The 15,457-nt window shown below is 54.9% G+C and overlaps 1 protein-coding gene across 1 annotated transcript in view; it reads right to left on the bottom strand.

Annotated features, from left to right (window-relative positions):
- UROC1 (urocanate hydratase 1) overlaps window positions 1–15,457 on the bottom strand; it is a 40,535-nt gene that overhangs the window by 11,680 nt on the left and 13,398 nt on the right. Inside the window, exons 7-16 of the mRNA XM_045494046.1 lie at window positions 12,045–12,111; window positions 11,816–11,959; window positions 9,843–9,931; window positions 8,615–8,677; window positions 8,149–8,328; window positions 7,769–7,866; window positions 6,896–6,968; window positions 5,910–6,031; window positions 3,938–4,008; window positions 706–804 (exon numbers count right to left, since the gene is read on the bottom strand). Of these exons, the coding sequence (XP_045350002.1) occupies window positions 706–804; window positions 3,938–4,008; window positions 5,910–6,031; window positions 6,896–6,968; window positions 7,769–7,866; window positions 8,149–8,328; window positions 8,615–8,677; window positions 9,843–9,931; window positions 11,816–11,959; window positions 12,045–12,111 (1,006 nt within the window). The remainder of the gene's footprint in view (window positions 1–705; window positions 805–3,937; window positions 4,009–5,909; window positions 6,032–6,895; window positions 6,969–7,768; window positions 7,867–8,148; window positions 8,329–8,614; window positions 8,678–9,842; window positions 9,932–11,815; window positions 11,960–12,044; window positions 12,112–15,457) is intronic.

The following is a 15,457-nucleotide window of genomic DNA, read 5'->3' as shown; positions in this document are numbered from 1 at the left end:
TAGGCCAACCAGCCGACTGCAGCCTGGATGTGAGCGTTCCTGTGGAGCCCTCCTGGGACAGCTGCCACAGCCGTCCTCATCTCCATAAGCACGTTGAGCAGTGGCGCTGTGGCAGTGCTCCCAAGGTGGTCTGGGAGCTGTCCTTGCTGCCACCGGAGCCACCCACCGGGACAGCCTTCACATTCATCCAATATGATTTCCCTTTCACATCTGATCATTAGCACTGGTACTCCCAAACACAGGGATGCCAGCAAGAACCCTGCGGCACACGCTTAGAAAATGAGCCCCCCAGAGGAGTGTGCCCAGAGCTCCATGTCCCCCAGGGTAGGCTGGCTGACGGGGAGGAAAATGAGGGAACACCAGGGAAATTTGTCATGGTTTATAAAAGGAGAATTCAAGGAAGATGTGGGAAGTGCTTGCATGGAAAGTGACTCTCCTAATCCTCCCACCCAGGCCTTGAGATTGACATAATTCTCCCCTCACAGAAGATGGCACCTGTGGCTCAGAGAGGGCATCTGACCCGCAAGGTCACACAGCAGGGAACATGTCAGAGGCTGGGTTGCAGGACAGGCCTCATCACTGCAGGTCCCCAGTTATCTGCCTCCCACCTGACATAAACACAGAGCCAAGGGTCTCAGGGCAGTGCCAGCACCCAAGGGCAGGAGCCCAAGGGAAGCTTCCTGCCTGCAGCACAGAATGTGTCACCTTGATCTTCCCACAGGCGATGGCTTGGTTGAAGGCCACAGCGATGGCCACACGGCCTTTCTGGTCTGAGTACAGGATCCTTGCCTGGGAGCCCACCACCTGCAGAGAAAAGGGAGGGAAGAGGCACCTCAAGGACCTAGGGATACGCAGGGGATAGATGTGGGTGACAGGTCCCACCAGCAGCCAGATGGTCCCCTCTAGGGAGGTCACGGAGGACCCCGAGGTGTGTGGTACAAGGTAGACCCTCATGTCCAGCCCACCGGGCAGTCATGCCAAACCCCTGCCTGTCCACGTGCAGTCTGGGACCCCAGCTGTCCCTCCATGATCCACTGCCTCGAGGGTCAACCCCAGGAGTGGGCTTTGAGACCCTGACCTGCCCATCTCAGGGATGCCACCTCTTATGAACATACCCTTGCTTGAGTCCTTCCAATGACAATAATACCACCACACAATGCAATTGTGGCCTGTGCCTGGCACAACTACAAGCACTTTGCACACAGTCACTCATCGGTGAGTTAATGAGGAAGTTGCTATTGTTCTCACCCTAGGCTCCACGTTTCAGATGAGAAAACTGGAGCACAGGGGCCAAGAACCCTCCCATGACCGCTCCGGGCGGTCGGTGACATGGCTGAGAGCCCGCGGACTCATCCATCAGGATGCCGCACCTCTGGAGGGTAAGACAGGTTACTCCCACGAAACGGAAACTTCAGCAAGTAAAAAGGAGTCACTGGCACAGTGGTCCTCAACCAGGATGACATTAGGGCATGACTGGAGACACGGTTGAGTGCTGTCGGCGCGGGCAGGGGTCCTGCTAAGCATCCTGAGACGGCCCCCCCATGACAAAGAGTTATCCAAGTCCCCAGGTACACAAGCAGATATTTGCACCCCCAAGTTCACAGCACTCACAATAGCTACAATGTGGAAGCAATCCAGGTGCCCACTGACGGACGAAGGGACAGGCAAGGTATATACATTCTATGCAGACGATGGAATATCATCCAGCCTTGAAAAGGAAGGAAACTCTGACACAGGCTACAACATGGATGAACCCTGAGGACATCACGTTCAGCGAAAGAGGCCGGTCATGAAAGGACAAATACTGTAGGATTCCACTTAAACGAGGCCCATAGAGTGGCCAAACACACAGAGACAGAAGTAGGTGGGGGTCAGGGGCTGGGGGAGGGTGTTGGGGGAGCCGTTTTATTTGATGGGGACAGAGTTTCAGTTTGGGGAGACGGAAAAGGTCTGGAGAGAGATGGTGGTGATGGTTACACTCAATGGAAGTGTACTTGAAGCCACCGAGTTGTACCTTCGAAATGGTTAATACGGTAACCACATGGAACTAGCCACACAAAAGTCTGAGGGAACAGCATTCTAGGCAGAGGGAACAGCAAGTGCAAAGGCCCAGAGGTAGAAAGAAGCTGGGCCTATCCCAGTAAAACAGGCCAGTCAGCTAAAGTGTAGGGGCATTTTATGTCAAGGTGTAGTTCACCACAATTGAAAAAAATGATTTGGCCCCAAACATCAGTAGTTCTGAGGCTGAGAAGCCCCGGATTCTCCAGGTGTTTCCCTTGCAGCCTGGCCACGCGTCCTGGAATGGGCTGGAACGTTCTGGAGCCAGTGATGGAGCTATGCCACCCCTGACCACGAGCCTGAAGCCAGCGCTCCGTCTGGACGGCCCCACCAGCAAACGTGGTCAGGTGAGCGGCCCTTCCTTCCTCGTGACTTGCTAACCAAGGCCATACTGCCCTCACGCCGGCTGCCTCAAAGCCTTGTGGGAAAGACTATAGTATAAACCAGCACTGCGGAGATTTTCGGATGGCTTGGATCCAGAAAAAGGAAATTGGAGACAAACCGACATAGGACTGCCAGGTCCGTCAAGAGTGAACCTTACGCGAAACTCAATTAAAATGTTTAAAAAGGATGGCCTTCTGCAATCATCATCGTTCATGAGACAAAGAGCAACGTGAACTAAGTAGGGAGAACACAACCTCCGAAAACTCCAACTCAAACACAGAAGAGACAGTCCCGGTTATTCACGGCCCTTGTAGCGGCCTCCAGAGGGCCACTCCCCATGCCCCTGACCTCCCAACCTCCCGCTAGCCCCTTCCCACTCTGTTGGTGCCCCTCCCTCAAGGCTGGGGTCCTCCTCTTCTCCAGGCCCACCTCTGGACTGGCCCTGCACAATTTCACTCCCGCCCCATCCTCCCCGAGGCCCTGACCCTCGAGTTCAACAGCCGTCCGGTGGGTGTCTCAGACTCAGCGTGGTCACAGAGACCGCTGTTGGCACGGGGGTCTCTGTGGCTGAAACATGTGTGCAAGCTACTGGGCAAGGAGGAGGTGGCGCTTTGGGTGGGGGGTGTTGGGCCACAGAAGCCCAGGACATGGGGGCTGTGCTCAAGGGAGTCCCCCTTCTGGCCCTGGGACCCCCAGGCCAAGGACATGCCAGTGTGGACGCGGCAGCTGCGTCTGGCTATCGGGGTCTGTGGACAAAGCCACGTGAGTCAAAGGCTCGTTTCTTGCTCGTCTTCCGTACACCAAGGCCACTGCTGCCTCAGGGCCTGTGCATTGGCTGGTCCTCTGCCTCCCCCCACTGTCATATGGCTGCTCCCCCGCCCCCTAGTTCAGTTTAGAGCTGAACTCACAACTCAGCTCCTCAGAGACACCTCTCTGACCCATCAGTATAAAGCAGTCTCCACCAGGCATCACCTTGAGTCACGTTCGCATGCCCGGGAGCACGCGCATACACCCTCTGCCCAGCCCGGGCCGGGAGTGCCTCCTGCAGACTGCCACCAGAGGGCGTGTGCCAAGCACGTGCACCACCACAGCCCCCGTGTGCAGACTGTCAGCAGCCGCTCCACTGCCCAGCCCAGCCGGGACAGGAGGCTCAGAGAGGCTGAGCCACTCGTCCCAGGTCACACAGCTGAGAAGCCAGGAGGCCCGACCTGAGAGAGCGGTTTGCGAATCAGCTGGGTGAGCAACGACCCGACCGGCCCTGGCCACTGCCCCCAGGACCCAGGCCACCCTTTCAAGGTCCCGCAGCCCGCCGGGTGAGGTGGCTGCTGCTGCCTCCTCTGAGGCCAAGGAGGCTGCCACCTAGGGAGTCCCACGGGGTGTGTTTGGCACCGTCCCGGGGCTCACGTCTGCCAGCCCGGGCATGGCCAGCGGTACCCCGCCTCAGGCAGGGCAGTCCAGTGGCCCACCCCTGCCTCCCGCCAGGCGGAGCCCTCACCAGCCGGTGCCTGGCGGCCTCCCGGATCCAGCGGATGTTGTCCACATACTGCAGCTTCACAGCCGGGTTCACTGAAGGGAGAAAGAGTGGTGTCGCAGGCACCAGGAGCCCCCGTCCCGTGGGGCTCAGGCACAGGCCCTCCCTCCGGCAGCCACTCATCGCCATCCATCCATTCCCTAAACAAACATCTATTGAGTCCTCACTGTATACCAGGTACTGGGCCAGGCACTGGGAACAGAGGAGGCTGTGGGCCATGGAGGAAAGAAGTATGGTGAAGTGGTCACTAGGGTGACGGGTCAGGGGGGCCCCAGGCCTCTCTGTGGAGGTAGCTGTCAAGCGGCAATCGAAATGCTAAGAAGGAACCCGCCACACAAAAGGCTGAGGGAACAGTATTTGAGGCAGAGGAAACAGCAAAGGCAAAGGCGCAGAGGTAGGAAGAAGTTGAGTTCCTATCCCAGGAAAGCAGGCCGGTCAGCTAAAGTGTGGGGGGCATGCAGAGTCGGGTGGTAGCTGTGTTGCTCAGGAACCTGCTTCCACTAGCTCATGAGAGCAGACAGTTAAATCCTCAGGGATGGTGTGACCCAGTGGTTGACACAGATACCATTAAAATTTCAATTAAATAAACTTACACTTTTTCAGAGAGAGTGCGTGCACACGCACGCATAAGCAGGGGAGGGGCAGAGGGAAGGAGAGAGACTCTTTTTTGTTTATTTACTTATTGTGAAAGAGAGAATGCACGCGTGAGTGGGGAAGGGGCAGAAAGAGAGGGAGAGGATCCCACATGGGCTCCGAGCTGTCAGCGTGGGGCCCGATACAGGGCTTGAACTCACAAACCGTGAGATCGTGACCTGAGCCGAAATCAAGAGGTGGTCACTTAACCAACTGAGCCACTCTGGCGTCCCAGGAGAGAGAGAGAGAGAGAGAGAGAACTTTAAGCAGGCTTCACGCTCAGCCTGGAGCCTAACGCGGGGCAGGATCCCATGACCCTGGGATCATGACATGAGCAAAAACCAAGAATCAGACACTTGGGGCACCTGGGTGGCTCAGTCGGTTGGGCGACTGACTTCAGCTCAGGTCATGATCTCACGGTTCGTGAATACGAGCCCCACGTCAGGCTCTGTGCTGACAGCTCAGAGCCTGGAGCCTGCTTCGGATCTGTCTCTCTCTTGGTCTCTACCCCTTCCCTGTTCATGTTCTTGCCTGCCTGCTGCAAACGCTGCCACTGCTGTGCATGGAGCTTCGATGGGAATCAGCCACTCTGAGAGTATTTACGCGGGGCCACCTGCAGATGCCACAGCTCAGGGCTTCTTCCCGGAGGACAGGTTTCTAAGAGAGGATCCCTTCCTTCCCAGGAGGCCTCCGCCTGCCCAGTTCCTCCCGCCCTCCCCTTGTTCTCCAGCCCTGCACCCGTGTATCCTGGACCCGTCCCAGCCCGCCCAGCCTGGATGTGGGCAGCAGGGGCGAATGGCCCTGGGGATCAAAAACAAGCAGCCAAAGGTTGAAGGACCTACGCAGCAAACCAGAGAGAAGGTGGCCCGGACCTGCAGAAAAGCTGCAGAGAAGTGTGGGTAGGAGTCCTGACAGCTGAGGAAGCTTCACAAAACCCCTGCCTTCTCTTCTCCACGTGAGAAGCAACGTCACATGCACTACACAGGAAGCGACTGTGGTTAAACCAGGGGCGGGGGCAGGGACACGGGGACGACCACCACCATCCACGTGGGAAGGCAGTGCAAGCTCTCTGTCGCAGAGACCACAGACCCACGGACATGGGGAGAGCAGAGTGGGCACAGAGGACAGCTAGAAGAATCAGAAGCACCGCTGACAGGCACAAACCCCAAGTCCACGTGCTCTCGTGCCCCGGGGGCCGGGCCGAGCACGAGCAGGGAAGTGGGGGCTGCGTCAAGGGAGTGGGCTGCCCTGGAGCCTGTGGTGGGCCACCTGCCTGTGAACATGTCCCATCCTGCAGCCTCACCTCCGTCAGCAATTGCTTCCTCCAGCACAGACGTGGCCAGCTCATCCGTGACCGCCAGGTCCTGGGGGTCCCCTGACGTGCATACCCAGCGGAAAGGCCCGAATCCCTGGGAGAATATGTCTCTGCGAGGACAAAATGCAGTCTGGCTGCACCCTCCATGGACCAAGGAGGGGAGGTCTATCTACAGTGCTCCAGAACTGAGAGGGGTATGTTGGGGACGTGGTATGTAGGCCCGTGGAGTAAAGTCAGGGCTTCAGCATCCAGAACTGTTGCTGGACGCCCCTAAGCCGCTAACTGCACAGCAAGTTTCAGAGGCCAGCCCCCCAGGTCCCCTCCCCCGCTCAACCCCACCTTCTCCCCTCAGTGCCCCCCCCACCCCGGTTCTCTGTCCCTCCTCTTAGACCGGCACCGTCTCTTGCTGCAGAAGCCGGGACACAGGCAGAAATTCCTTTCTAGTGCAACTACTACAAAGACAACCTGAAAATCAGTGAACTAAAAGCAAGTCGTTGGGAGAAAGAGTTTAACTGTGGGGACTTGGCCAAGTTTGCCTTGGGTGAACTGACCTTCCTAGGTGGCCTCCAGGCAGAGGGATGGAGAGGCCTGGGCCACGCCTGGCTCCTGCACTCACCCGCCCCCTGGGCCCACCGTCCTCTCTGGACAGCCCCCCTCCCCGACCCCGCTGCCCCCTGCTGCAGCCTGGCAGTGCAGCCCCCTGGGTTTCTGCCTCCTCACCCACGATGAATCCAAGAAGGAGACCATGGCCTTCCTCCTCTCCCTTCCTCTCTGGTCCCATCTTGTGCACAAATGGGCTGGCAAGCTTCCCATCCCTGTCCCCGTATTGCTTAAGCCCAAATTCCTTCATGTGGCCTGGTGGCCTCCACTGTCAGCTCGATCTCTCTCTGGTTACCTCCTCCTTCTCCCTACTTGGGGACTTTTCCAACCTGAATGTCTAGGACCCAGATGCCGCAGGTGACCCCATCACTCACCCCATGATGTGCTGGACGTACGAGGGGTAGCGGAATTCTGTCTTGTTGGCGCCTTTCTTCTCCACGTCAGCTCCTGCGGGCACAGAACCCCCCCAGCATCACTTGGAGGGTCTGAGGGCTGGCGGGCCCCGCCCCGAGGTGAGGACTTATACCACTACCCGGATGGTGAGTTAAACAAAGACGCCAGTTTTGATAGGGAAGCCTCCCTGGGTCTCATTTTACGATGAAGAAGGGAGACAGCAAGTGCTGCCATTGGTGTGGGGCCGGGTGGGGGCATACACATGTTTGTGCCCACATTCCCGACATGACACGCCAGAACCTTCGAACTCCAGGAGGGGAGCTGGCACCAGAAAAAGGGCTGGGGGTGGGGGGGGGTGACTTTCCACTGTGTCTCTCTCTCTCTTTTTTTTTTTTACATTTATTTATTATCAAGAGACAGAGAGACAGAGCATGAGCAGGGGAGGGGCAGAGAGAGAGGGAGACACAGAAGAAGGCTCCAGGCTCCGAGCTGTCAGCACAGAGCCTGACGCGGGGCTCGAACTCATGGGCTGTGAGATCATGATGTGAGCCGAAGTCTGACGCTTAACCAACTGGGCCACCCAGACGCCCTGGTACTTTGTGTTCTTAAGGCACATGGATAAACTGAAGCCCAGAGAGGCCAAGGACCTGGCAAGACCAGCTTCCAGAAGGTCCAGGCAGGGGCACAGTGAAACCTGAAGGCTGTGGCCCCCACCTCTCCAGGGCACCTGCCTGGAGGTGAGGCAGTGCCCTACTCCTGGCTGGTGAGAAGGGAATATTCCCAAGGGCCAAAATCTTGGCCCCTCCAAGCTTGGGAGGCTGGGGGCCCCTCATGTGACCTTCATTTTCTCTCACCTGCTCTCTGGGCCTCCAACAGGAAGGCATTGCCATAGTCCCAAAAGAAGAAGTTCTCTTTGGCCAGTCGGTTGATGGCTGAGACTTGCCTCCTCAGGCTGCAACAGGCCAGCAGTTAGTGATCAGCCCTACCCACCAGCAAGGCCATGAAAGCAGGCCCTCTGTGCCTCACCGCTGTCACCCCCGGCCCCATCCCGTGGAGCTCAGCCAGCTCTGCTTACTTCCATCTCATCTGACAGATGAGGAGACAGTTCAGACAGATTCAAGGTCTTGCCTAAGGCTGCACAGCTGGCCCCTGGGGGACCAGGCAGAGGCCAGAGTCCCCAGTCTAAAAGCTCCTGATGGCTGTGTGTGCCCCCTGGGCCCTGGGAACTCATCACCTTTCCTGGACCAGGCTCTTGAATGCAGCTGGGTCGGAGGCCATGAGGCTCTGCGCCTCTGCAAAGCCCAGCTGCACAGGGTAGTAACCGCCATTGAATGGATTGTGGCAGGACGTCTGGTCTGACCCCAGGTCCACCAAGAGCTCCCCTGTCGTGTCCAACTCATGGACCAGCCGCTCCCTGGGAAAGACATGAGGCGATCAATGCCTGGGGCAGGGGAAGGCACCGTCTGGGGCCTGAGTTCGAGGCCCAGCCAGCAGGGGATTGCCCTTCTCTCTTGAAAGAACATCTGCTGGAAGGCGGCCTGCCATGAGCTCAGGCCAGGATCTGGAAGCTGGAAGCAGAGACTCAGGCAGAGCACATTGGAAGCTTTGTGTCTGGGGAGCCTGGCCACCATCAGTACCTTGTCTGGAGGGGGAAGTTCACCCAGGGTCCCCAAGACTTCCAAATCCCATCCCCCACTTACCAAAGATCTACTACATTGCCATGGTAACCAAGGCTGAGCACCTCCTTCCTTTTCCTTGCTTCCCTAGAAGGGGACAAGAGCAGAGTAGATGGTCCATTGCACCTGCCCCACCAGTACCAAGCTGGCGAGAATGCAGAAGGTCCCAAAGGCACTGTGTGCCAGCATAGGGCCTGAGGCACAGGGACCTCCGAAGGGTGTCCACTGAGGTCCCAGAACCGTAAGGGAAACAGAGACGTGAATGCCCCATCAGGGAAAACTGAGAACCGAGATGACAGCAGTGATGAGCCAACTCGAGGCAATTCACAGAATCAGGACCCTTGCTGTTAGGGCTCTGATTGGGATTGTTCTAGAACTCGGTCTGTGTCTTCCCCGGAAGTATGACCAGACGGGCTGCTTAGGGCACTTTGTTGAACTGATGTGAACTGATTTTGTGGTGAGTGTGTGAGTGTGCACGTGGATGAGTGCATGCACGTGTGTGCCAGTGTGTACGTGCGTCTGGGATGTTAAGCAGCATTCACAGGCATAGGAGGCAGATAAGGCCAGACCCATCTGTGTCCCACCAGCAGTCTGGAATGTCTCCTGTATTTAATGGAAGCTCATCTGAGAGTTTTACACAGCGGTTGCCATGGGGCCAAACTAGCATTTTCAAGAGATCAGTGTCAAGCAGTATCCGTTCCTAGTAATGGGAGTATTTCTCAATTTGGTATGTACTTGGACATTTTCCTCCAAGCCCCCTTTGAAGCCCCCTGGGTGACTGATCGTGGCGGGGCTGGAGAGCCGCTGTGTGGTGCGTCCTCCCTGCACAGAGTTCAGGTCTCCAAAGTGTGTCGGTTGAGAGCAAGCTTCAAAAATGGCATCAGATCAGCAGCCCGCAGTCCTTCCCCCATTCCCGCAGTTTAGCCATCAAACCGGAGGGCAGTGTTGCCGACACCCCCCTCAAACAACCAGACCACAAGTGGGGAGGGAGATCGGCTTACCCCGAACCTGGTGGAGTCACACCGAGGAACGGTTCCGTCTTTCAAAGTTTCATCTCCCCCCAACAGATGAGGCGAGCACCTAATACGTGCCAGGCTCCGGGCTGGGCACTCAGGCCACAACAGTGAGAAATACAAGGCACAGCCTTCGCTCAGCCTGTGGCTGAGTAACAGGCATTTAACAGGCCCACATACAGCAGCCCAGCCTCCGGATCCCTTCTGTGGCCTCCCCAGGCCCAGGTCAGGCGCCATACCTGAGTCTTTCAATGCAGTGGTCCAAGCTGTCGGTCACTTCCATCAGCCATCCTTGCTGGTGGCGTTTCATGAGGGCGGCTTTATCCACCTGGGACCACGAGACACAGGGCCACCCAGTCAGTCACTGGGCATGTCAGCCTCCACCAGGAGGAGGCCATCCCCCGCGTAGATCGCCCATGTCAGCACAGGTGCCACGAGCTGTTTTCCCGTAGTTACTCCCCCTCCTGCATTCCTTGTCAACAGAACCTGGATTTTCAGGGCGACACTGTGGCCCCACTCCAAGCTAACTACAACTACTCTTTCCACTGTCTCCAGCCTCCCTTTTAGGGAAGAACATCCATTCGATCCAAAACTGACCAGTGAGGTAAAAGAACGAGTTTCTGAGGTATCATCTTTCTGCTAAAATTGAGTCAGTCACAGGTGGCACCTTCCCCCCTCCTCCTTTCTGCCTTCAATGTAGATGCGATGGCTGGGGTGGGGACAGCCATTTTGAACGCACGAGGGAAACCCAAGAGAATCTAGCGATGTTGGCCCTGACATTGCGGAGCCGCTGAAACAATGCCAGCACTGCGGGCTGCGTGAGAGAAACAAAACCTTATTTGTGCAAGCGGCTGTAGTTTGATTTTACTATTGGCACCCAGGTGGGCTCCTAAGAAATATAAGAGTGTATGACGCAGGCTTAGTACCAACTGAGTATAAATCACAAAGGTGGGTGCCTCTCTCTTTTTAGGATTGCTTATTTGCCATCTGGGAATTTTATTACAAATATGTACTGCTCTCTCTGTGGCAAACACTTTTAAAAAATACATGCTGTATTTAAAACAATTTTTTAATGTTTTTATTTATTTTTGAGAGAGAGAGACAGAGCACAAGCAGGGGAGGGGCAGAGAGAGAGAGGGAAACACAGAATCCAAAAGCAGGCTCCAGCCTCTAAGCTGTCAGTGACATGGGGCTCAAATCCACGAACTGTAAGATCATGACCTGAGCCAAAGTTGGACACTTAACCGACTGAGCCACCCAGGTGCCCCGTATTGTTTTTAAGTTTATTTATTTATTTTGAGAGAGAAAGTGTGCGTGCAGGAAGGACAGAGAGAGGGAGAGAGAGAGAATCCGAAGCAGCCTCCCTGTGGTCAGCACAGAGCCCGATGTGGGGCTCAAACTCATGAAGGGTGAGATCATGACCTGAGCCGAAACCAAGGGTCAGATGGTTAACCAACTGAGCCACCCAGGCGCCCCTGTGGCAAACATGTTTTGAAGACACAGGGGGAAGTAGGTGAGGATGAGGGTTGAGGATGAGATGAGGGGAAGTCAAAGCTTTTTAAAAACATGGGCTATTTTTCTGCAGATTCCAGGGGATGAGCTAACGTTAGTTGCTGTAACTTATTTTCTATATAGGGGCCAAGGGCAGCCCCTCCCCACAAATGTGCCACGCTGGCATATTGATTATTTTAAATAAAAGTTGCTTAAGGGACCCCGTGTACAAGGACACTCAGGCCCTCCTCTGTCCCCTTGGAAGCAGGAAATATATCTCCCATGAGAAAGGTACCCCCGACCCAACCAAGGCTTGTCTTAAAGCTCCTCGCCTCCTCTCCCTGGCTCCCTTCCTCTCCTTGGCTCTACCGAAGAAAGTTGTAAGAACCACTGGCCAAAGGCTGCGTGCACACACCTCTACTGACGTCTGTTGCCCTCACCTGACTGTGACCTGTTCGAGCTGGGGGAGGCTATGTTCATCTCCAGGGATAAGGGGAGCGGTGCCCACAGAAGGTCAGTTTCCTGGGGCGGGGGGGATCAGCAGGCATTGACCGTGGGGGAAGATGGGCACTTTGAAGGCAGGAGGCATAGGCTGCCATGGGAACCCACCCTGGGAGGCTTGGAGGGCTGGTGGGGGGGTGCAGGAGAAGAGAGGGCTGTGAGTGGGGGTGGCTCTAGACTGAGGGAGGACGCAGGTGGGCAGAGTGCCTGCTGGGCTCACCTCTGCTATCACGCCGATGCACCCCACGATGACCGCGGCTTTGGCCTGAGCGCCACTCATTCCGCCCAGCCCAGAGGTGACAAAGACCTTCCCAGCCAGGTCCTTGACCCCCAGGTACCGTCGCCCAGCATTCAACACGGTGAGCTGCGGGGAGAAGAGGAGGAGTTCACTCTCCACTCCAGCACGTCCGCCTCCCACCCCCGGCAGCCAGGCGTGGCCCGTTTCTCACCACTGTGCCATGGACGATGCCTTGGGGACCGATGTAGCAGTAGCTGCCTGCTGTCATCTGGCCGTACCTGACCACAGAGAAGGCAAGCTCAGGGCTGAGCTCGGTGCCAGGCACAGCTTTAAAAGGCACATGCTTTAAAATTCATTTTCGATTACCCCAAAATGCATTCCTACGTTTTCCTTTAAAAAAAAGAAACCATTATAGAGAAAGGTACAGTCGCCCAATTCTGGTCCCCTCTGGCCTCCGGGACCTTTTATACACAGATTTTGATCTGTTAAACACTGTAATGTAAGCGGCAAAATCACTGTGGGGGCCATTTGGCCGTAACGACGGAGGCGGAAGGTGATCCGGCACCTTCACTTTCTGCGCTCACGCCCATGTGAAGACAGGCCCGCCACTGTTCGCGGCAACTCTGTTTGCGGTGGCCAAGCCCTGGAAGAGCTGGAGCGCCCAGCACGGAGGAGCGAGAAACAAACGGCAGCGTAAGAACACAGCAGAACGCTTCGCTGCAAAGAAACCGACCAAAGTCTTCCTGTGCCACGTGGCTCAGTGGAGAAGCCAGGTGTGAAAGAACCCGTTCTGTGGGATTCTATTGGTATGACATTCAATGACCTCCAATGGGGGGGTCTACCTGCTGGAAGGAGGGCACGGAGCTGTGGGAGGCAGGGGTGACGACTTCAGAAAAGGGCGCTCACAGAGCGGCACGCTTCATTCAGGTTTGTGGGCTATGCCATCACCGAATGGCATTGGGGGCATTGTTTGCAGGTGGGGTTATTGTCGTCGTTAGTATTCGGATTATTTACATCAACGGCCTCATCTTGTAGGTATTGGTATTGCTTGTGCAGCTGGGCCCCTCACCTGCGGGGGGCCTTTCCACATCAGCACACATAGGTCCTGCTGATGGCTACTCATGGTTCCACACTGTGTGTATCAGAAACCACAGAATCCTGCCCCCTGCCCCCTCTGATCTCGTTACGCGAATCACACTGCAGTGAGTGACCTCCTGTCTGCCTCGCTGGCCCGGGGAAGAAACCAGGAAGGGGTAGGGCTCAGTCATCAGGTGCAAGTATGTAAAATAGTACTAGACATTGTCAAATTCCAAAGTGACTGTCACCAGCAATGCATAAGGGTGCCTGTGTCTATCCCTTGATAATTATCAAACACTTGAATATTTTTGGCAGTGCATTTTTCTGGGTTTTTTTTTCTGTTGCCTTAATTTTACTCTTCCCTGGGGACCCCTGAGGTAAGCGATGCTCCAAGGTTTACTGCCGCTTGCTTTTGTCCTTGGTCCATTTCAACTCCCTGTCTCTTTTCTATTGGGTTCCTGTCGCCCAGCAACTCTCCCCAGCCCCTCCTCTCTTCTAGATCCTATTCTTGTCTGAATGCCAAGTCTATCCTATAATTTAGATAAGGTACTGGACCACGTGGAACCTCTTCATCTTCTTCCAAAAAAGGGGAGGCATTATCCTTTCCGTGGAAGGTTGTATGACTATTATACAATATAAAAAATGATTCTAATATAATAGACATCCACCCAGGAAGATGAGTGAAACCATCAGAACCCCCCACAAGGCTGCATGGACCCCCTAACCTCTGCCTTGGGGACCCATATCCACTCAAGCAGAGGGCCCACGGCTCCCTTTGTACCACATACTAAGGGTGTCCTCTTGATTGTTTTGTGAATTCTCAAGGAACTCTTTGAGGCAGGAGCTATGAACAGACAGGACCCAAGTTCCAAGGTTATACAGGGATACACTGCAGAGCTGCGAGCTGACTTCAAATCCTTCTAATTCAGTCCTTTGTGCTCAAGTTACCCACTACATGCTGCTCCCAAAATAACTCTAGGAGGTAAAATTGTGGGATCAAGTTTCCTGCACTTGGAACTTTGACCCCAGTCGCTAGGTATAGTCCTCCCGGCCACCCCCAGCCTTGCTGTACTCACCTAGACCCGCCCACAACCTGCGACCACCTGTTTTCCCACATCCACCCTGGTACTGATTGTTATCTGTAACTTCATTGTGTCAGCCTGACAGCTTGGCTAAGTTAAAGGTTTAAACCCCTTCCCGCCTGTGTGGGTGATTTGCAGCCATTTTAGTCAATTGCCCACAGCACCCGGGTCAATCCTCAGGTGCAGCAGACCAGGTCTGACTCTGCAGTTCTACTCTCTTTAAACCTCCGCCCTGAATCTATAAAACAGAAGCACGCCACCTTGTCCAAGGTCACACTTAGGAGGCAGCAGGTCCAGGATGCAGACCCTGTCCCTCTGACCCTGCGGCTGCTTCCACTGGTGAAGAAGAGGCCATCAGGCCTCGCAGTAAATAGTAGTAACAGTAGCTACTTAGGACCAACCAAAAAAGTAATAGGGTTTCTGAACCTCGGTTTCTTCCTCCACAAATTGGGCCAATAAGGGTGCCTAGGTCAGAAGCTTGTACAGAGAACCAAACACCATGGTATCTATAAAGCTCACCAGGACACCTGACACCTGGTAGTGATGATTATGATTACATTGTAAAATCTTAGCCTGAGGCTTAATTGGCTCCCAATACTACAGACCTCATCACCCCTTGTCCCTGGCAAGAGTCCTTGACCCCTTGAACTCAGGACTCACTCCTGAACTCAGGAAATGCCTAGACGCTCCTGCCTGTCAATTTCTTTTAGAAACTAACTAAGGAAAGGCTGAAACAGAAAAGGAACATTTGAGAACAATATAAGCCCTGCCACAGATGAATCAGAAAGTGCCTGACAGTTACCTCAGCTTCATTATGGTATTAAAACCACCTTCTGAATATTCATCCTGAGCCCTCATAAAAGAAGCCTGCTTAGCCTGTTGAGAGAGTGGCTTTGGACATGATTCCCCATGACCTCCTTATTCTGATGATTAAAGTGACCTTGTGAGGCGCCTCCACCTGGTGTGGTCTTTGTGTACAGCTCCCGGGTAGAGCAGACCCACTTTGGGCCAGGTAGCAAAGAGCAACACACCCAGAGATCCGTAAAAATGTACAGATCAGGACATTCACTGTAGCGTTCTTTATAAGCCCAAAGAACCTGAAACAACCCAAATCAGGTGGCAAGGGGGTTAAATAAATCATGGTACAATTGAACACTGCAGGTAAAACAAGAGTGCATTAGACCCACGTTTCCTGAAATGGAACAGTCTCCAGCTACACTGTCCAGGGTGGAAAGGCTGGTGCAGATGGCATCCATAATGGTCTACCTGACTCTGTATGTGCATGAGAAATGCTTGGAAAGACACAATGTGGAATGGGGAGTCTAGGGTGGGAGAGGGGTTTCCTTTTTGCCATACCTCTTTTTAAAATAATGTTCCGGGGGTGGGGGGAATGTTTGCAATTCAGAGCACGCATTGCATTAATTTTATGACAAATGAAACGGTTGTGCTCTGTATTTTGGGGTTT

This window comes from Leopardus geoffroyi, chromosome A2, assembly GCF_018350155.1.
Source record: "Leopardus geoffroyi isolate Oge1 chromosome A2, O.geoffroyi_Oge1_pat1.0, whole genome shotgun sequence".
Lineage (NCBI taxonomy): Eukaryota > Metazoa > Chordata > Mammalia > Carnivora > Felidae > Leopardus > Leopardus geoffroyi.
The sequence above is the reverse complement of the archived record's forward strand: the minus strand, read 5'-3'. Positions and strand labels throughout refer to the sequence as shown.